This window comes from Ovis aries, chromosome 9 (genome assembly GCF_016772045.2).
Source record: "Ovis aries strain OAR_USU_Benz2616 breed Rambouillet chromosome 9, ARS-UI_Ramb_v3.0, whole genome shotgun sequence".
Lineage (NCBI taxonomy): Eukaryota > Metazoa > Chordata > Mammalia > Artiodactyla > Bovidae > Ovis > Ovis aries.
The window spans coordinates 47,223,643-47,246,522 of NC_056062.1; the positions used below are offsets into that span (position 1 = coordinate 47,223,643).

General features: G+C 40.3%; 1 protein-coding gene across 2 annotated transcripts in view; it reads right to left on the reverse strand.

Annotated features, from left to right (window-relative positions):
* Nucleotides 1–14,811: 14,811 nt before the first annotated feature.
* The window catches only part of TRAM1 (translocation associated membrane protein 1), a 31,508-nt gene continuing 23,439 nt past the window's right edge, over nt 14,812–22,880 (reverse strand). The window contains exons 10-11 of one of the 2 annotated variants that reach the window (XM_004011729.5): nt 22,205–22,365; nt 14,812–16,383 (exon numbers count right to left, since the gene is read on the reverse strand). In XM_004011729.5, coding sequence (XP_004011778.1) covers nt 16,310–16,383; nt 22,205–22,365 — 235 coding nt within the window. In that variant the 3' untranslated portion in view covers nt 14,812–16,309. Of the gene's footprint in view, nt 22,366–22,880 lie in introns of both variants that reach the window. The other variant, XM_060393792.1, reaches the window with a different exon arrangement.

A 22,880-nucleotide genomic window follows, 5' to 3' on the forward strand; every position in this document is an offset into this window, starting at 1 on the left:
CCTGGAAAATTCCATGGACAGAGGAGCCTGGCAGATTACAGTCAGTTGGGTCTCAAAGAGTCGAACTACAGGACTACACCTTTGTAGTCTTAAGGGGGCACTGGCCCTTCAAGATTAGCATGGGGCTAGTTTGCCTGAGAGGATTATAGTGTCCTAGGGGTGTTCGTGTGTGTGTGTGCACACGCACATGTGTAAGAGCTTTGCTGCCTGTATCTTTGTTTGAGATCGGGTTGTGAATTGGGTTCTGTTTTTACTCGCCCGCTCTTCCCCCTCTCTGCGACCACCCGTAAGGACCTACCACCTAGCCAGGGAAGCCAAACAGGATCTTGAAGAAAAGCCAGAACTCCCCCAAACCAGTAAGGCTCCCTCTCCGCACAAAGACTGCCTCCACCTTTCCAAAAAGTGTTCTCAAATTTTGCACCGTCCCTTCCGTTCTGGATCTGCTTCCAAACCCTCACCTCTGATGAGAGGGGAGCCTGAGTTCTCAAGGTGCAAGGGCACCAAGAAAGGAGTCAGGTATCTGTTTCTATGCTTGGGCCTGATCTAAACTTCTCCTGGTCTGTGTGGTAGGACTGCTTTTCTCCACTTCTCATTGCCAGTGATCCCATAGCTCATGAGGAGCCTGGCAGGCTACAGTCCGTGGGGTCACAAAGAGTCGGACACTGCTGAGCCATTAAGCACAGGACAGCACAGCACAGGAAGGTCCTAGGAAGTGAGTGGATGCGGTTAACAAAAGATGTAGGGCAGCGCTACCTGTGTCTCCTGGCCCCTCTGCACCCCGCCCCCGACACACACCCTTTAACAAGATACACAAGTAACTGGGCCTCACGTTGGCAGGAAAAATAGTTTGTTCCCCTTCAGATTTGACTTAACATTTCTCTAGCTCCTTTTTTCCCCTCTGTTCCTTCTACCCTTCCTGTTTCTTATTTTTTAAAAATAGTCTTTTTTTCCACCCCCTCTAATATCCTAGAAAATAACCAAAATAGTCTATGTAATTTCACCACAGGTAATGAAGTTCTGACCTCAAAATATATTGTTGAATGAAGTCCTGCACATGAAATAGCCTAAAGCTTTTGCCAACAGCATACATACCAAAATGAGGCTACAGAATGTATTTCTTGGAAAACCAAACAAAGGAAATAGGAAGAAATGGGCAAAGTCCATTTCTTTTCTCTGCCTGCCTCCTGTTGCCTAATTCTCAGTTTTCATGAGGTCTTTGGAAAAGGGCAAGATTCCAGAGTCGTGGGCCTGTGCTTATTTGATCCTGTTTTTCATGGCTCCCTTTCTTCTCTTTAGTTTCTCTCTCATGGATGGTGCTCACTTACTACATGAACCGTATTATTACCAAATGACATTCAGTGGAGACACCACATATGCCTTTTCTGGAACAAGCTGTAACAAGAGTCTAAAACATGACTTGTGGTTCTCAAAGCCTTTGGTCAGTGTCCATGCACTCTTCCTTGGGGAAGTTGAGACTTGCTGTGTTTGAAGAGTGTGGGGTCTTTCTCGAAAAAACTGTGGTTCCACTTGCTAGGTTTGCAGGATGATTACAGAGCAATGGGGTGACAAGTGAAAATGAAACCCTTTATTGAAAACACAATGCGGGCCACTCCCCACAACCCAGCCAAACAAGTTCCCTTGTCTGTCTATCAGAAGGGAAGTGTGTTTGGCTAAGCAAAGATGGAGTGTGGTGGGCAAATGCAGGGGAGAAGGAGACAAGGGGATGTTGAGGGAAAATGGAACGAAGTTTCTGCGCCCTAGCTTGGAGCTCTTGTCTACCACCATGGCCTGTGGTTCCCCACTCCCCCGCCTCCTTCAACTGGGCTTGCCTCTCTAGACACTGCCACCCTCACTCCCTCCAGGACCCCTCATAGCTGGGCCCCTTCTCACTGATGTTGTGGCCAAGAAAGAACACACGGGGCCTTTCTGGATAATTTTCAGGAAATTCAAGAAGAGATGAGAAAATGGAATGAAAATCAGTGTTTTAGTTTTTAATTTCCCTTCAAGAAATCTGATTGGTGAAGGCCTCCTCCAATGGTTGGATGGCTTAGATATTCTCTGAGCTAATTAGGTCTTGACATATATTTGCCAAGTATTCTGTTATTCTGTATTATTTTTTTCTTTCATTTCCAAAATTTTAAATCTAATTCATGGAGCCGTGAATACAACAATATACCAGCATGGAAAATAAATGCACTTTGAAAGAGGAAAAAGGGAGCCTGCTGTTTGATTTACATCATTTTGTTAACGGGTTAGTCAACATTTACTCAGAACCCTCTGGGTACAGAATGTAATAGGCATGTGGGAAAATTACCAAAGATATTTTTTTCTTCCTGCAAAGATCCAACTAATTCACTTTAGTGGAAGACACCAACTAAAGACATATGAGAACAGCTCAGAATGCAAATAAAGGCAACTGGTTGTATCCACTAAGGACATGTTAATTTCAATTGCCCATGAGTGCTGAAGGCTGGCTCAGACTCACTGGCAATGAAGTAGTATCCCAGCTGGGGACTTTGTGGTATTTCCCTGGCAAAATCCATCCAATAGCAGGTTTCACCTTTCTTAGCAATCGAGGAGGAACCACACAGGTAAATGTGGCGAACTTGAAGAGCTGATATCCTAACCATAATATTGTTTAACCATAATGATATTATGGTGGCCATCTTTGGATTTATGCGAGAGGCTTTGTAACTATATCAGCTCAGGACTCTTCTATTTCCCTTAGAGTCAGAAAAAGCAGACATGAGACTTGGTTCTGAAGACATCAGTTGTTCGTTGTTGTTCAATTGCTAAGTTGTGTCCGACTCTTTGCAACCCCATTAATTGCAACATGCCAGTCTTTCCTGTCCTTCATTATCTCCCGAAGTTTGCACAAACTCATGTCCATTGAGTCAGTGATGCTATCCAAACATCTCATCTCTGCTGCCCCATTTGTCCTCTTGACCTCAATCTTTCCCAGCATCAGGGTCTTTTCCAATGAGTCAGCTCTTCAAAACAGGTGGCCAAAGTATTGGAGCTTCAGCTTCAGCAGCAGTCCTTCCAATATTCAGGGTTGATTTTCTTTAGGATGGATTGGCTTGATCTCCTTGCTGTCCAAGGGCATCGGTGATACCACCCAATCCTTCTGTGCCTCCTTCTGGCCAGCTCTCTTTTTGTGGACTTCTTGTAAAGTGTCTGCTTTGGATAAATAAGACTTTCAAGAGGAGTGTGCTCTGCTTTTTCAAAGCTTCCTTATCTGTGTTTACTGCTGGCAGAAACCTGGAAAGCTGCCAAGAACCTGGCCAAAGCCTCTATTTTGAATCAGAAAGTCTAGAGGGTAGGTCCAAGCTCCCTTCTGATTCATCAAGATTGTTTCTGGGTCCTTTTGAGAACTATCAGGTTTAACTGCCTGTGCTTTTGAGTGAAGTGCCTTTGAGGCCCACTTATTTTCTTGGGCTACAAAATCACTGCAGATGGTGACCGCAGCCATGAAATTAAAAAACGCTTGCTGCTTGGAGGAAAAGCTATGACAAAGCTAGACAGTACATAAAAGCAAAGACATTACTTTGCTGACAAAGGTCCACCTAGTCAAAGCTATGGTTTTTCTAGTAGTCATGTATGGATGTGAGAGTTGGACCATAAAGAAAGCTGAGCACCAAAGAACTGATGCTTTTGAACTGTGGTGTTGGAGAAGACTCTCGAGAGTCCTTTGGACTGTAAGGAGATCCAACCAGGCAATCCTAAAGGAAATCAGTCCTGAATATTCATTGGAAGTACTGACGCTAAAGCTGAAGCTCCAATGCTTGGCCACCTAATGTGAAGAACTGACTCATTGGAAAAGACCCTGATGCTGGGAAAGATTGAAGGCGGGAGGAGAAGGGGACAACAGAGGATGAGATGGTTGGATGGCATCACCAACTCGATGGATGTGAGTTTGAGCAAGGTCTGCGAGTTGAATGGACAGAGAAGCCTGGAGTGCCACGGTCCATGGATCGCAAAGAGTCGGACACAACTGAGCAACTGAACTGATCTAGTGGCTCAAAACAAAGCATGTCAGAGCACCTGTGTGGAAAGACAGACTTTTTTTTTTAATCCATCACAGAACAATGTTTTGGAAAATAATAATAAACTACTAGGAAAATTCAGCTTTAAAAAAAGCCCAAAGACTATTAAATACAAGTTTAGATCTCTCTCTCTTTTTAGATTCAATACACAAAAACTATTCTGTCAAACTTCCATAAAAGTTCTAAATGTTTACTCTGTTTCTAAACTTATCTCACTGAAGATTTGTTACCAACAATTTGCAGGATGGACTTGGGTTCAATCTCTGGTTCAGGAAGGTTCCCTGGAGAAGCGAATGTCAGTATTCTGTATCAGTATTCAGTATCCCACTGCAGTATTCTTGCCTGGAGAAGTCCATGGACAGAGGAGCCTGGCGGGCCACAGTCCATGGGGTTGCAAAGAGTTGGACACGACTGAGCAACTGAGCACAAGGTCCAATCTAACAGTGCTTGATAAATGCAGGCAGGAGGAATGAAATAAATAAAATAATACCAATTATACGTGCTAGAAAATAAGCACATGTCAGCAGGAAACTTACCAGTAAGATTGAACAATATTGCTGAGAATGTCCCAAGAAATATCACTTTCACTGGCATCTTCAAAGGAGAAAGACTTGCTGACAAAACAAGAGGGAAATGGATGAAGCTTCCTTCCCTGGAACCTGCCCACTATACACTTGCAGGCCACAGTTCTCCATGAAGATGACAGGAACAGAAATACCTTGGAGATACGTTGGTGCCAAGGAAAATGAGTGGACCTGGCAGCCCAAAGCCTGGCATCAACGTCCTAAAGACCCCACCATGCTGGCTTCCCCATCCAATGGCACATTTATCCTGGGTGGGCTGCTCTAACGAATGCCCCCTTCGCTCTTGGCCCTAGTGGTACTCAGCCTGGTAAATACAATACTTCTCAGCTTACAGGTAATTTTCTCAAGAAATGCCTTTCCATCCTTTTCTCTCTCTCTCTCTCTCTCACATTTGGTGGACCCCTTTATAGTACTTAACTGGTGGCTCAGTGATAAAGTATCTGCCTGCCAATGAAGGAGACACAAGAGATGCAAGTTTGATCTATGGGTCAGGATGATCCCCTGAAGTAGGAAATGACGACCCATGCCAGTGTTCTTGCCCGGAGAATCCCATGGACAGAGGAGCCACGGGGGTTATAGTCCATAGTGTTGCACAGTCAGATATGACTGAGCCCACACCTCTACCTTTCCAGCACTTACAGTGTATCATTGTATTTTTGTACATGGTTACTTTCTTCACACTTTTAGGTCAGTGAGGGTTGGGAATCATACCTGTGATGTCTGTTCCTGTGGAGTCTGAGCCTTGTCATGTTGTTTGGAACCAGGGCACTCATATCTGTGTGAGCGACTGCTGGGCCTCAGCAACCACGCTGCTTGTACAGGCTCACCTTGTTTTATTGAGATTTGCAGATACTATGCTTTTTACGACTTGAAAGTTTGGCACAACCCTGTGTTGAGCAAGTCTGTTGGGGCCATTTTCCCAACAGCATTTGCTTGCTCCCTGCCTCTGTGTCACATTTTGTCAATTCTGGCAATATTTCAAGCTTTTAACAAAATTATTCTATTTGTTTAGGTGATCTACATTCAGCGATCTCTAATATTACTACTATGACTCACAGAAGGTTCAGGTGATGCTTAGCACTTTTCAGCAAAACAGTATTTTCTACCTAAAGTATGTACATTTTTTAGACATAATGCTATTGCACACGTAGTAGGCTACAGTATGGTGAAAACATAACCTTTATACGCACTGGGAAAGCAAAAAATTCATGGGCCTCTTTTAATTACCATGTTCTGTGTATTGCTGTGGTCTGGAGCCTAACCCTGCAATCTCTCTGAGGTCTGCCTGTAATGGATTTTCTCTCCATTTTCACTTGTAAACTTTTAATTCAATGAACTGACTTTGATAGGGTGGAATCATGAAGTAACTTAATTTTGTGTCACTGTCCCTTCAAACCCACTCTGTGGACTCCTTCTCTTTCTGCTAGTGGGGATGCATTTGGAGAGGTCCTATAGCTTGTAATGTCTGTCATGGGTCATAAAAAGTCACTTGCATCTCAAGAAATGACTTATGTTACTAGACAGCCACTGCGAGGCCATGATGGAAGCTGTGAACCTTTGACCACCCCACCCCCAACCTGGGGTCTCTGGGCTTCGGGCCTCACCTGGGTCCTAGCAACTGGGGATCTGATCACTCCCATCAGTCCCGGTCAGGGTCTTTAGTGAGGATGGCGGCCTTGCTCTGGAAGCCCCGCACACAGCAGACTCAGGAAGGCCCTAGCTGGCTTCCAATGACAGGGGCTGAGGGGCAGTGTCCCTGGGCCCCCACCCTTTCCTGCACTTTTCCACAGTGGGTGTTCTGCATGCTGGCCTCGGGGTTGGGGGGCGTTGCGGTGGGGTTGGGGGGGTGGTCAATGTCTCTTCCCTCATGCTGGGAGGGGTCCAGCACCTGCCGTCCTGTGGGCTCCCACCAGATCCTTCAAGGCCCTAGGTCCATAAATGAAGTGAGGCAATGTAATGTTACCTAGCCCAAGCTCATTCTGCTAACTGCAGGACAGGCAAATACATCGGGAGGCCCAGTTGCTGGGGGAAAGGAATACGACTTTAATCGGAAAGGGAGCAGATGGAGCAGATGGCAGACTAGTATCTAAAACACCCATCTCCCCTCAGCCTAACTCAGGCTCCTTTTATACCGAGGAAGGGCAGGGGGAAGGACCTACTGAGATGTTGACCAATGGCTGAGCAGGACTGCTACGGTCGCTTCTAAGGTTACTAACTTGGGGGAGGGGCCCACTGCTGATGCCGACCAATGACTGAGCCGGACGGCTAACAGCTGTGCCCCACCCCGCCCCCATTACAGTCACATCTTTTGCTGTTCTTAGGAGGACACCAAAGACTTCCTCAGAGATACATTTGAGGAAATTTTTTTTCAGTCTTTGCTTTTTCTCGCCACTTCTGACACCATTGACCACTTCCCCCTTGAAGCCCTTTTGCTTGGTTTCCATGACCTCTAGCGTCTCTTCACCTCTTTCTCTTCCCTCTCAGGCTCTCTCAAAGGTTTGTGTTTTCCTGATTGCTCCTTACCTTCAGTGTCTCCAAGTTACCCGCCCAGTCTCTCTCCAGCCTTGTGTGCTAAGTCGCTTCAGTCGTGTCCGACCCTTTGTGACCCTATGGATTATAACCCTCCAGGCTTCTCTGTCCATGGGATTCTCCAGACAAGAATACTGGAGGGGGTTGCCATGCCCTCCTTCAGAGGATCTTCCTGACCCAGGGATCGAACCCTCATCTCTTCCATCTCCTGCAACGGCAGATGGGCTCTTCACCTGGGAAACCCTCTCTAGCCTTAGCTGATTCCTTCTTTCACTGGTGGCTTGATTCATTCACTCCTTCATCACTGAGCCGTGGGCACCAAGCCCTGGAGCACATTCTTCAGATTCAAAACTCAGCTTCAGGACTTCCCTGGTGGTCCAGTGGTTAAGACTCCACACTGCTAATGCAGGGGATACCGGTTCAATCCCTGGTGGGCGAACTAATATTACACACGTGGCTCAGTGCAGCCAAAAAAAGCAAAAATGAAACAAAACTCAGTTTCAGGTCATTCCTCCAGAAAGCCTCTCCTCAGCTTCCAGACAGAATTCAGCCTCATACCTGAGGGATCTTCTGCTTGAGGTGCCAGGTACCGATCCCCGCTCTAAGACTTTGCTCATTGTTGTAATTATTGTCTGGGATGTCTGCCTCCCCCTTTAGACTGTGAGCCCTTAAAGGCAGGGACTCTGTTTAGTAAATTTTGTACCCCTGTCATATTCAGAAAAAGTCTATTAGTGATTATTGAATAAATTAAAATGCTGTGTCTGATTAATGCTGTGTCTACGATTACAAATAATTTTATCTTTGCAATATTCCCTGGAAGCAAGAACAGTGAACGCCAGTTCTAAGGCTCCTCTTCTAAGGGCAGGCTGGGTGGAGGAGGGGTGGGTGGAGGAACAGATCAAACACACCTGTGTCCAAAGCCTGGCTCTGCATGCCTGTTTGCTAAGTTGCTTCACTGGTGTCTGACTCTTTGCAACTCTCTGAACTGTAGCCCGCCAGGCTCCTCTGTCCATGGGATTTCCCTGGCAAGAATACTGGAGTGGGTTGCCATTTCTTCCTCCAGGGGACCTTACTGACCTATGGATCGAACTGAGCTAAGAATGGTCCCTCTCTATTCATATGGCTCTTATGAAGAGTGAAAATGAGGGTTGGGGAAGCACTTACTATAATTACAACTTAGTAAGCCTTCAACAAATGCTAGCAGTTTTTTTTTTTTTTACTGCATTTCATAGAATCTAAGAAATCACCATTAAAAAAAGTCCTTATTTTATGTGCATTGAGAAAAAATGCTGCCAGTCATGACATGCCATTGATTGAAAAATCCCTTATTTCAGAGAGGCTGAAGTATGGGGGTAGGAGAGTTCAGCCTAGAATCAATAGAGTATTATTGTGTCTTTCAGGGAAAAAAGAGTGTGGAGGATAAAGAATGGGCTGTGGGAAGGTATTTTGGGGAATGATGTGGGAGAGGCTAGTGCTTTGCTCTACCAGAATGTAAAAATGCAAATATCTTGTCCCCATTTCTTTCATTTCAAATGCAAGATGCTAGACATTGGGACCCTACTGCATGCAGGGAAAGATAAAGATGCTGTGGAATTAATGGAAACAAGATCATACATTGGCAAGGAGGAGGGATCGAGGGAAGGGATTGTTAGGGAGTTTGGGATGGACACTTACAAGCTGCTATATTTAACGTGGATAACCAACAAGGACCAATCGTATAGCACATTGTATCTGCTCAATGTATGTGGCAGCCTGCATGGCAGGGGAGTTTGGAGGAGAATGGATACATGTATATGTATAGCCAAGTTCATTTGCTGTCCACCTGAAACTATCACAGCATTGTTTATTGGCTATACTCCAATATAAAATTTAAAAGTTAAACAACAACAACAACAACAGGCATTTGCAGAGCTCAAGGGAAGGCAGAGCCGAGTATGAATCCATTAAAACTCAGCATCTCTGAAATGAAAATCACCAAATATAAAAATACCCTACATAATTGGTAACTTCAGTTTTTTTTTTTTTAATTTAGGCGATTAGAAATATCAGAAAGAAACTTCTACTTCTAAAGCCAGATTTCCAGATCAAAGAGTGGAGCTGTGGATCTGCATTCAGCTTGGTCCCTCCCACTGGCCATTCTATCACACCGGATCATCATAATGCGTAGGGCTTCTATTTGGGATTTTGAAGCCCAGTGTGTGAAATGGAAGAGGATTCTTTCAGCTGGAAGTGTAGCTCCTACATAAAGAAGCAGCTGAAATAATCAATACCAAAAAAAAAAAAAAAAAATCACAAGCCAAAAGTGTTTCCTTTAGAAGAGAATTTGTGACATTAGTTTTTTAAAAAGGGAACAAATGTCAAGGGCAGCTGGGTTAATGAGTACAGAAAGTACAGCTGCTCTTGCCGATAGAGACTGGAGCGCTGACGTGGATCGAGTGGGAGCGGAAAATGACGGTGGTGGCTGCAGCAGCCCTAACGGGGCACTTACTCCACGTCCATTCATAATGGAGGATGATTGGCACTGCCGGCTGAACGAGAGATGCTGGGCTGTAATTAGAACGCTGGCCTCATCAAAATCCAGTAAAGCAAGGAGAGCCGTGATTACTTTAACCTGGAGCTAAATTCCGCAAAATGGCTTTGCTTTTCAAATTCTTTATTGTTTTAGTATTCATTGAAACAAAAAAAAACCCACAGACCGTGCAAAATTAAGATGCTATATCACAGAAGAATAAATGAGATGAGCCTGCTTTCTGTATAATGGCCAATATTTAGAGATGTGCTCTATAAATTTCAATGAAAATCACTGCAGAATATTTCACTTCAGAAAGACATTTCTTTCGGCTAAAGGGCTATTTCCCCATCCTTCTCTTGTTCCTCGGTACCATTATTTCTGGCCTGAGACAGAGCTGACCCACTATGTCATGGTATCAACTGAGAAATGACTTCTAGGTTAGAACTGGGCTTTCTATTCACCGAGAATGACTGATGTGTAGTTACCCAAGTTCTCTTTGAAGATAAGGTTGTACCAAGCCTTGAGTATTTTCTTTTGAACTCTTTAAAGCTTCATATGTGTGTTAGAATTTGGTTAATCACCAGTCTTCTAACGTAGTCCTGGTAGTCTTCTAGACCTTAATCCTACAGAATTGAATTCACTTTTTAAAAGTACTTAAGGCTGTGTATTGTCACCCTGCTTATTTAACTTCTATGCAGAGAACATCATGAGAAACACTGGGCTGGAAGGAGCACAAGCTGGAATCAAGATTGCTGGGAGAAATATCAATAACTTCAGATATGCGGATGACACCACCCTTATGGCAGAAAGTGAAGAGGAACTAAAAGCCTCTTGATGAAAGTGAAAGAGGAGAGTGAAAAATTTGGCTTAAAGCTCAACATTCAGAAAACTAAGATCATGGCATCTGGTCCCATCACTTCATGGGAAATAGATGGGGAAACAGTGGAAACAATGTCAGACTTTATATTTTGGGGCTCCAAAATCACTGCAGATGGTGATTGCAGCCATGAAATTAAAAGACGCTTACTCCTTGGAAGGAAAGTTATGACCAACCTAGATAGCATATTGAAAAGCAGAGATATTACTTTGCCAACAAAGGTCTGTCTAGTCAAGGCTATGTTTTTTTTTCCAGTGGTCATGTATGGATGTGAGAGTCGGACTATGAAGAAAGCTGAGTGCCAAAGAATTGATGCTTTTGAACTGTGGCGTTGGAGAAGACTCTTGAGAGTCCCTTGGACTGCAAGGAGATTCAACCAGTCCATCCTAAGGGGGACCAGTCCTGGGTGTTCATTGGAAAGACTGATGCTGAAGCTGAAACTCCAATACTTTGGCCACCTCATGCAAAGAGTTGACTCATTGGAAAAGACTCTGATGCTGGGAGGGATTGGGGGCAGGATGGAGAAGGGGACGACAGAGGATGAGATGGCTGGATGGCATCACCGACTCGATGGACATGAGTTTGAATGAACTCCAGGAGTTGGTGATGGACAGGGAGGCCTGGCATGCTGCGATTCATGGGGTTGCAAAGAGTCGGACATGACTGAGTGACTGAACTGAACTGAACTGAATCTTTTATTAGCATAGATACGGTATAAGCATTTTCCCCTCTGATCTGAGTTGCAAATAACCTGTGTCTTACTGTTCCGGGTTTTTAAAATTGCTTGTCTTTGGCTGTGCCCTGTGGCATACAGGATCTTAGTTTCCCGACCAGGGATCGAACCCATGCCCCCTGCAGTGGAACTGCAGAGTCTTAAACACTGGCCTGGCAGGGAAGCCCCTACCTGTGTCTTACTGTTCTGTTTGTCTGTTGTGAATGAAATCAGCAAGAAATAGAAGAGGACCACTCTATTTGGTCAGATCACTAGAAACTTAAATTTGGTAAAGTTGCATTTTTGAAACATTAATCTCAAATTGTTCTCACAAGGAGTATTACTATAGTTTCTCATATTTGAGGGAGGAAGAAACTATTAGTCCAGAAGTCAGTCAACCAACATATAACAAGAGGAGCAACCTCAGTCTTCAGATTTTGGTCTGTTTCATATATTATCCACACTTGGGTATCTGCCTTATCTAGGCCCTCCAGTCCAGTTGTAATTTCTAGGACATTTTATGAGATCAGCTCAAATTTCTTGATAAACACGATCTTGTAATACACCCATTTCCTTTCCTAGGTAAATATGCTCATTTACCTGATGGAGTTTGACTCTTTCTGTTAGAAGGTAAGGCAATTCTAAGCAGCTAATAGCTCTCTGGAAGTGGTACACACCATCTAAATGAATGTATAGTTTCATAACCATAGGTATCTGACTTTTAAAAAAATCATTTTTTAGAGATTACACATACTATTTGCTTTTATGATTATTGTATCACATAAATGTAAACCATTCAATACAGACTTGAAAGTTTGCTTTATGAACATTCATGTCGGGTAAAAGCAGGCGTGCAGTCTTCCAATGACTAAATGCTGTGATGGTGACTTGAACACCTCTTGCATCGCTGGCCCACGAGCTCAAGGGCAGCAGCCATGGAGCACGGGCCTTGCTCAGTGAGCAAGAACTCATCAGCCTCATCCAATGAGGTCTTACAGGGAAAAGTAGTTAACAACTAAAATTACCTAATAATACTATGAGCCATTCATTTCATGAACTGTTTGTCACAAACTTGTGAGCTAACGAATAACGTTTGATAGGCATCAGGCATGGAGCTATGCACAATCCATTCTTAGAATGACTTCATGGGGACAGTGCTATCACTCTCAGGAAACTGAGTCAGACGTCAACTAGATCATACAGAGCTGATGGGTGGAGGAGTCAAGATTTGAAGTTTGGCCTTCTAGTTTTGCCACTATGTACTTATTAGTGTTCATGGAAACCAGCAAGTTATTTATCATCAAAGTTTGGATCTTCAAAATAAGAGCTTTCTTTCTTTGGCCAATGTAAATTCAGTTACTAATAATTATGTGATGGAACCTAAGCTTCCTAAATTTTTGATTTTCTTTTTTAGAACACAAAATGTTTGATTTCAGTTTTAAGCAAATGTCGTAATAATCTTTTCACAGAAATAGTTAAGCTAGGCAAATTGGCTTAGCCTTTCCTTGAATTTTGGATAAAGCTGGTTGATGTGTGATACATAGGTACCCAGTGCAGCTTTTTGTTAAGCAAATCATGCTTAGGTAAGTACAAGACTAGTTTCTCTTTTTAAAGACTTGGCTCTCTGCTGTCTTCATAGGATAGAGCTGAGCCATAGGTGGGTGCTGCCTAATGTGAACGGCTAATGGCTCTACACAGTGTTCAGTAATCAGATGGAAAAAGCCCTATTACTGAAGTACAGCTGATTTACAATGTTGTGTTAGTTTCTGTGGTGTACAGCAAAGTGACTAATTTATATCTATGTACATTCTTGTTCAATTAAAATTTTTTTTTGGCCACACCACATAGTACATGGAATCTTAGTTCCCAGACTGGGTTGAACTTGTACCCCCTGCATTGGAAGCACGGTCTTAACCACTGGACCTCCAAGGAAGTCCTCATATTCTTTTTCAAATAACTGCCATTATGGTTTATTACAGGATATTGAATATAGTTCCCTATGCTGTAGATTTGCCTTCTTGTCTTCCATTCTAGTGGGTTGAGCTGTATACCCAGGGCTTCTAAAACGTACTCAGTCCAACTCCCTTTACTCTCTTCAGGCCCTTAGTTAATTCTTTAATTAACTAAGTCTTTTATTCTTTCAACACTAGCTAATTTCTACTCTGCATTATCTTTTGTGTTGAAGTTTTATACTAGATGATGCTTTGAAACTGAATCAAGTATCACACCTAACATCTCTTAGGGGAAAAACATCTGTTTAAGCACTAAGCTAGAATTTCCTCCAGGGTTACTTTGAAGGCTACTCTTTAAAAAATGCAAACAGGTGATCAATATCAACCGATTTTTATTGATTGTAGACAGGCCACAGAACTAGTTTTCTATGAAAACATCTGGCAACAGCTTGGAGATAAAGGGTGTCATTAGGTATTGCCAACATCTGTGTGACAGGTTTCTCTCCCATTCCCTCACTTACACAAGCATTGCTCCAGGATTAGTTCTGAACTTCAAGACTATGCACAACTAATTTAGAAGAATGTTAATCCATTTTTTCCAGAAGAGTCCACCTGGGCCACTCACAGCCATGGATCCTAAAATGCAGGCAAGAAGGCATCTTACGGAGGGAGACACCCCCCCAGTGGCAAAACAACTAGTTCAAGGTCACTCTGTGATGCTTCCCCCCAGGCTTCAGGGTGTGACAGAGGCTGGGTGACACGCAGCCTCTGGGGGCCTGTAGGGAAACTTTGCTTGGAGGGGATCTAGGGCTTACTCTGTACAAGTACACTGGGGCATATATATGTGTGTTTTGTAAGGCCAACAGCTTCCCATCAAAACCCACAGCATATGCTGTATGGGTTTGCAGCACCTGTAGCAAGTGCTGTAATTTCACAGAAGTTTCCTCGACCGAGTGTGGAGCCACTGCATGTTGGGTCCCCACTGCTGTCATTCTAGGTGTGTCAGGAAGCACATATGCATGTAAAAGATGACCAGTCTAGCAGTAAAAAAGACACACCTTTAAGTTTGTTTAGCCCAACAGTCCCTGAATTTGGTTAAAAACCATTTTTTCTCAGACACGCTCTCATAAATAATACATGAAACTAATCATGCTTTTTGGTAGAACACGTGTTACTTTGGAGGAAAGGCTATTCTAAATGTTTATCAAAAGTATACTCTTTAAACATGTGTACAGGACTTCCCTGGTGGTCCAGTGGTTAAGAATCTGCCTGCAATAATGCAGGAGACACGGCTCTGATCCCTGGGGTCTGGGAAGATACTACATGCTTCAGGGCAACGAAGCTGGTGTGCTGCAATTACTGAAGCTGGCGCATCCTAAAGCCCATGTTCCCAACAAGAGAAGCCACAGCAACGAGAAGCCTGCGAGAGAGTAGTCCCCTTTTGCTGCAACTACACAGTCTACACACAGCAGCAAAGACCCAGTGCAGCCAAAAATAAATATTAAAAAAAAATTAACTTATAAATGTGTACCTTTTAATGAGATTAGACACTAAAAATAGTGTAAAATTTGCTAACAAAGAAAACGTTCAAGATGCAGCTTGTGAAAGTAAAAATTTTTATTCTGATTGATTTCTCAATGTATAGTTCAATATAAGGCCGGTTTTCAATGGCAGAGATTTGGTTCCACGGAAACTCCATGATGCTACAGAGAGCTACTACTTTTTCCAGGAAGTAGGTAAACAGCTGGAAACAGAAAGCACTTTCTAGCAGCATGGCAACTCATTAAACTGCAGAGTGACCAGGTCTGCAACTTTTATACTAAAAATGGCGCAAACATTAGCTGGTGACAGAAGTGAGAAGTGGGGAGCAAGATGTGAACATTGAAAGGAGCGATATGTGTCTTGTAAAGATGACAAAAACCCAAGGACAGCTATAAAGATTTGAAAGGATAATTATAGAAAAGGGAACCAAATATTTTACTCAAATGTTTTTTAGAGCCTTTCTGTAGAGATACAAATATATATATATATATATCCAAAAATATGTTTTTATACAGATAAATGGTTTCTCAAATAAGGATGGAACCAAAGCTACAGTTATAACATAAAGCACTGTCTTTTGTAAGACTATTTATCCACCTGAATTTTCAATTTGAGGTTAGTGCATTAAATATTTTCCAAATATTGACATCCTTTTCATGTATATAAATCAAGTAGGCATTATTTTTTAAAAGGGTTTTCAGGTTAAACAGTATTTTTCTAAGATCCTGTGCATATCAAACTTATGACAAGCCCCATTAAGAATCATTATTTAATAAACATATCAAAAAGGGCTATGGTCAAATTTTCTTTATAGGAAACATTTAATTTTCTGATTTTCAGTTTACAAGTGTTGAAAATGCACAAGAAAGATATTACTTCACAAGTACTTTTATGTTAAGATATTTTGATTCAATATACATGGCAATAATATCTCTACACATCGTAACCAAAAGTATGTTTTTTTCCCTTAAAAAATGGGGATGTAACATTAATAATTACTATAAAATAAAGCACACAAGTATTTTGGTGAATTTACAAATCTTTTTTCCCAAGTGTAAAGGCTACAAAAATTCCTAAAAATTAGAGAACACTGAAAACATATTAAAATTTGACATCCAACTTCATATTATTTCCATTTTGCCCTGAAAGATAACTTAAAAAATATGACCCTGCTGGAACAGGCCATCTTGCTTAATATAAAAAATTGGTGAGAGCAAGAAATTGTATCACTGATACGTATAATTTCTGTAAATAGTTATCTCTTCAAATCATTAGAAAAATGCTTAAAAACAAAATAAAATAAAATATAATATGATGGTGGTCCCTAAACTATTTTGAAGGCAGGTAGCTTAGTCTAAGCTAAAACATTTTTTTCACTCATAGGAATCATCCTCCCCTCAAATGCCCTTTAAAAAAATGCATCAAACAATACAATAGTAGCAAGAATCAAAGAGCAGAAAATGTATTTTCAGGAACAGAAAAAAATCTCTAGTGCTGAAAGATACAGTAAAAAGCAGATTTCTTTGGGGACATTAATCAATTAGATTATAATTCATTATGAAGATTTCTCTTTTCTATTACGGGGAGAGTCTGCTCCATTTGAAGTTACTGTTCCATTGACACCATTTTCTGAAAAGAGAAAAAAAATCAGGATTACTTTCTTTTATAAATAAGTGTAAACAACAATATCTTTTATACATGAAGGTACCTTCAGAAAAGAAAATTTAAAACCCAATATATGCTCTTATGCCCTTAGGTGAAACTTACTAGTGCTTAATCCATTCGTGTATTTAACCAATCATAAAACCTGCTAACAAGTTAAATGCAATGAAGTGAAAGCAGCAAATTAAAAGGAATTATGTCAATTATATCTAAAAAAATAGTTCAAAAAAAGGAAAGCAAGAAAACTGACAAACTCTGGGAAATAACTACAAGAACTATACAAAAAAGTCTGCAAAGCAACACTTTCATAGAAAAACAGGAATTTTTTTTTACACTGGATAGCAGACAAGGGAGGTTCTTGGGGATATATTTCTTTACAACATATTTTAAAATTGGCGTTTAGGATAACTCATGTTTAAGAGTGTTATAATGGCCTTCTTCAAGCTAGGGTGGAATGACTGATGTCAGACCAATCCTCCCTCCTAAAATACCCATAAAAGGAGAACATAAAAATGGCTATTTGAAGGCACTAGGGGAAAAAAACAAGTCAGCTAAGTGTATTTCTCCCCCAAGGGACTTACCAGCTACTAAATGAGCACATAGCACACATACACACACAAATGTGTACACATACCAACCAAGACTCAGAAATCAAGCAGAAAGTAACTCTGTGAACAAAAAGCTAAACAGAGAATTGGGATGTCTCACAATGACAGGGAGATAAAAATAAGTATTCAGTGTCTGTCAGAGAAGAAAGTCCTTAGAAATAGTTGATATCCTAGGAATGAGGGCAAATTAGAAATAGATCAGCTTCAGTGACATAGAATGATTCACTCATATTTAATCCAGAGTTTCTAATGATGCAGCCACAGTATCTACAATCTTTTACACAAAACATTCAGTATTCAATTAAAAATCACCAGGTGTGTCAGAAAACAAGACCAAATGACTAAAAACTAAGAGAAAAAAAAATATCAGAAACAGATCCTCAGATGAGCCAGATGTGGAGCTGTCAGACAGGGACATTAATAGAACAATGACTAATAAAAATAAAAGTAAAGACAAGTAGTTTCATCCAAGGACTCAAAGATCTTTAATCCTAGGACTGGAAAATACCACAACTAAAAATATAAATTTAATAAAAATTTAATAGCAGATTAGACACAACAGTAGAGATTAGTGAACTAGAAAAAAATACTCATACTGAAACTCAGAAAACAAAGGATGGAAAAAAACAGAAATGCATGAAAAGATATAAAAGGACAGGATAAAGGGGTTTAAACACATGTACTGGAATTCCCAAAGGACAGGAGAAATAGAATAGGGCAGAAGTAATATCTGAAGAAATAATGGTGAAGAATTTCCCCCAAACAGTAAAAGAAACCAAGTCAAGATTCAAGAAGCTAGGTACAATGCAGAGCAGGATATACCAAAAATAATCAAACTTAGGCACATCATAGTATAACTGTCAAAAAAGAGAACAATTTCATCAGACTGGATGAAAAAACTAAAATCAAATTACACACTGCTTACAAGAGACACAATTTACATTTAGGGACAAGAAAAGGTTTAAGATAGAAAAGGTACACCATGATATAATATAACATTTTATTTCAAGAAAGTTGGTGAGTTAGAGTGAATTCAAACTAGAGATGAAGATGGACATGTGACAATAACAAAGGACACATTCCACAGGGATTTATAACAACCCTAAACTTTGATGCACCTGTACTATATCCTCACAATATTTAAAGCAAAAATGTACAAGCTACAAGAAGTGGGTCAATACCTTTTGTAATAACTGACTGAACAAGCAGAACTCCTTCCACCAAGTCAGTAAAGACACAAAAGACTGGACCACACAAATGGACCTGATGCCTACCTACAGAACAACATACTCAACAAACACACAATACGCATCCTTGAGAAGTCCAAAGGGAACATTCATCAGAACTGAACATATGACGAGACATAATGAAAGTCCCAACAAATTTCAAAGAACTGAAATCATTCAGAGTATGTTTTTTAACCACAGAGAAATTAAGATAGAAATCACTAGTAAAAACTAGAAAACACCCAAATACTACTACGCCCAAAAACGTACACTACTATGTTGTGTAGTTTACAAATACTTACAATCCATGAATCAAAGAAGAAATAACAACTGGAATCATAAAATATTTGAAACTGAATGATAATGAAAAAGATGTATCAAAACCTGTGAAATAAGGGTAAAGCACTGCTGAAAGGAAAGTATGCCCTTAATTGCAAGTAATTCATGAGAAGGGATAAAAATCAATGATTCCTTTTAACAAAGCCACAAATAACAAAACAGCAAATTAAACCCAAAGAAAGGGAAATAAGAACAGAAATCAACGACAGAACTGAGACAATGAGCAAAAGAAGACAAATGTTGGTTCTTGGCTGATGGAAGTGAAAAAGAGAAAGGCATAAGTTACTAACATGGGAAGTGGAAAATGAGAATCGTTGTTTTACAGGCATTAATAAGTAGATACTATGAATAATTTTACATCAATACATTTCACAAATTTAGATGAAATGGATAAATCCTTGAAAAATACAATTTACCAGAAGGGAAATGATAAGAAATAAAAAATCTGAATAATCCTATTATCTATTAAAGAATGTAAATCTGTACCTTCTTATAAAGAAGCCTAGTTTGGATAGCTTCACTGGTGAATCCTTCCAAACATTTAAATAAGAAATGATGCTGGCATTACATGAAGGATAAACCTGCCCAATATCTTTTATAAAGTCAGGAAAACTCATATCAAAACCTGACAAAAGGGCTAATTTTAGCTTAATCTTTTACATGAACACAGATGCAAAAATCCTAACAAAATATTGAAAAAACCATCCACCAAAAGAGATATTATGATCAACTTGGGTTTATGCCAGGAAATACATTACCAAAAATATATATCTATATTCTTTATGAATATAGATACAAAAAATCCTCAACAAAATACTAGCATGTCAAATCAAGTGACATTCAAAGGATTATGTACATTACCAGCCAGTGAGCTTTATCCCAGGACTGCACTGTTTGCTTAACATCAAAAAAATCAATTAATATAATCCATGATAATAATCTAGAAGAGGAAACGGCAACCCACTCCAACATTCTTGCCAAGATAATCTCATGGACAGAGGAACCTGGTGGGCTACAGTCCATGGAGTCACAGGAAGTCAGACACAGTTGAAGTGACTGAACACACATGCCTGATGATAATAAAGGGTGCAAACCATGTGATGATCTCAACAGCTGCAGAAAAAGCAAGTGATAGAACCTAACATCCTTTTATGATAAAAATTACAAATAAAGGAAAAAAGGGAACTTTCTCTACATGTTGAAGACCATTTGGGCAAAACTCACAGGTAACATTATTACTCAAAGGTGAAATACTGGATGTTTTCCTGCTAAGATCAGAAATAAGGTGAGGATGTCTGTTTTTGCTTATTCAAAATTGTTCTGGAGGTTCTAGCCAGGGTAATTTGGCAAGAAAATGAAATAAAAGGCATCCAGACTGAAGAGGGAAAAGTAAAACTATCTCTTTGCTGGTGACATGAGCTTGTATGTTGAAAATGCAAAGAAATCCACAAAGATGCAATTAAATAATGAAATAAAATTTTTAAAAAACCCAAAAAGTACAGCAGTGTTGTAGGATACAAAATCAATATGCAAAAATTCCATTACATTTCTATATACTGGCAATGAAAAATCCAAAAATGGAATTAAGAAGACAATTTTATTTACAACAGCATCAAAAAGAATAAAATATTTAGGAATAAACTTAATGAAGAAGTGCAAAACTTATATACTGATACCTACAAAATTTAATTGAAAAAATTAAAGAAGACCCCAAAAGACATAAAGACATCTATATTCACACTCCCCAAAGCAATCTACAGACCCAAGATACTCCAAATGAAGCCCAGCTGACTTTTTGCAGGAAAACAATAAAATGATCCTAAAATTTGTATGGAAATGCAAGGCACCCAGAATACCCAAAACATGAAAAAAACAAAAATGGCAGACTCACATTTCATGATTTCAAAACTTACTACAAAGCTACGGTAATCAAGACAAGGGCATAAGAACAGACATCCAGATGAACAGAACAGAACAGAGCCAGAAATAAATTATTACTTTTATGATCAACTGATTTTTAACAAGAATGTCAAGACAATTAGATGAAAACTAGTTTTTTCACAAATGGTGCAGAGACAACTGGATATCAACATGTGAAACGATGAATGTATTAACACAATGTTATACTTCAGAAAACAGTTTAGCAGTTCTCCCAAGTGTTAAATATACAGTTATGATATGACCCAGGAATTCCACTCGTAGGTATGTATCCCAAACAGCAAAAACCAGGTGTTCAAACAAAAATATGTACATGAATATTAACAGCATCAGTCATAGTAGCCCCAACATGGAAACAACCCAAATACTCATCAATTTATGGATAAACATAACACTGTATCTTCATACACTCGTTTATTATTTGGCCATGGAAAGGAACGAAGTATCAACACATGCATGTATGCTATATATAAACTTTAAACACATGCTATGTGAAAAAAAAATGTCCAGAAAAGGCTAATCTATAGAGACAGAGCACAGGTAAGAGGTTGCTATGGGCAGAGGAAAGGAGGGAATGGAAAATGACTGCTACTGGGCATGAGGATTTTTTCTGGATGATACAAATCTTCTGGAATTAGGCAGTGGTATGATTCACAAAATTTTGTGAATATACTTAAGAACTACTGAAATGTACACTTCTGGAGATTCCCATGGACAAAGGAGTCTGGTGGGCTACAGTCCGTAGGGTCACAAAGAGTCGGACACAACTGAAGTGACTCAGTGTGCACACGCACACACACACACGCGTGCACACACATACACACACAGGTTAACACCATACTTAAAGGGGAAAGACTGGATGTTCACACACACATGCTCATGGGCTGAAATACTCAATTCTCCCTCAGGTGACCTATGGAGTCAATGTAGTATCAACCCAATACCCCAGTGAAGCTTTGTGTGTGTGTGTGGAAACTGACCAAGATGCACTAAAATGCATATGACACGCACAGGGTCAAGAGTTGTCGATACAACCTGAATAAGGACAAGGCTGGAGGACATAAACTGTCAGATATAAAGACACAAAAGCAGCAAACCACCACTGTTTATGACAAAGATTTTAAAACAATTTCTCGTCTTATAGTTCCAACTATACTACTACAAGTTGAAAAATTATTCCACTGTCAATGCATTTTCAATCAAAAGCCAGAAGGAGAAAAGAGGTGAGATGCAAAGTCAAAGATTAAGGGCTAAACAATCAGGAGTTATAAAAGAGCTGTTCCTCTTGGGACTAAGGGGCAGATGGAAAGGAGCTGAAAGAGGTCTTGTTTTTTAAATATGAGTAAGATACTCAAAAGTACTATCACTCTTCAGGATACTCACTCATTAAAACTGCCCATGTACACATTAGTCTAGAGGGGCTCAAAAGCACCAAGCCTGCAGAACTTGCGAGAGAGATCTTTAGAGGATGGCTTTTGAGGGGAATAACTGATTCGAGGGAACCACCAAACTTTAAGATGGGGCAAGTAATTTTCTTTCTAATTTTGCTAGTAAGTAGAATTAACTCTTTTTAAGATTTTAAACCTTAAAAAGATTATAAATAAGACCCCAAAACATGAAAAAAAAAAAAAAAAGTGTTTTCTACTTCAGGTTTTTCACTGTTTACTGAGTACAAACCTGTTCCTTTTCTAGAAGACCTGCCTTTAGTCACTGGCGGCTTCTTTTTCACAGCTGGTGCCTGAAAAGTAGAATGTTCTCTCCACCTTCGAAGCTGAAAATTAATGAACTTCCACATCATGAACGCTTGGGTAATGCAAATGGACGCCAGAACAGCAATTCTGAGAATACAAAGAAATAAACAGAAAATTAATGTGTACCCAAGCAATGCCATTGAATAAAGTAGTCTCTCTTGCTTTGACAGTATTAACTTAGCACTAAATTCCCACTATATTGACAAGGATTATATTAATGAATAATTACCCCACTAATAACCCCAGGTGGCTTAGTGGTAAAGAATCCACCTGCCAATGAAGGAGATACAAGAGATCCAGGTTCGATCCCTGGGTTGGGAAGATCCCTTGGAGGAGGGCATGGCAACTCACTTCAGTATTCTTGCCTGGAGAATGCCATGGACAGAGGAGCCTGGCTAGCTATAGTCTACAGGGTCACAAAGAGTTGGACATGACTAAAGTGACTGAGCACAGTAATTAGCCCCTGAAGTTAAATAAATGCTTTTGTAATTTTTTTTCAAACTTTTTATTGGGGTATAGCCAATTAAAATGTGGTAGTTTCAGGTGAACAGAAAAGGGACACAGTCATACATATACATGTATCCATTCTCCCTCAAATCCTT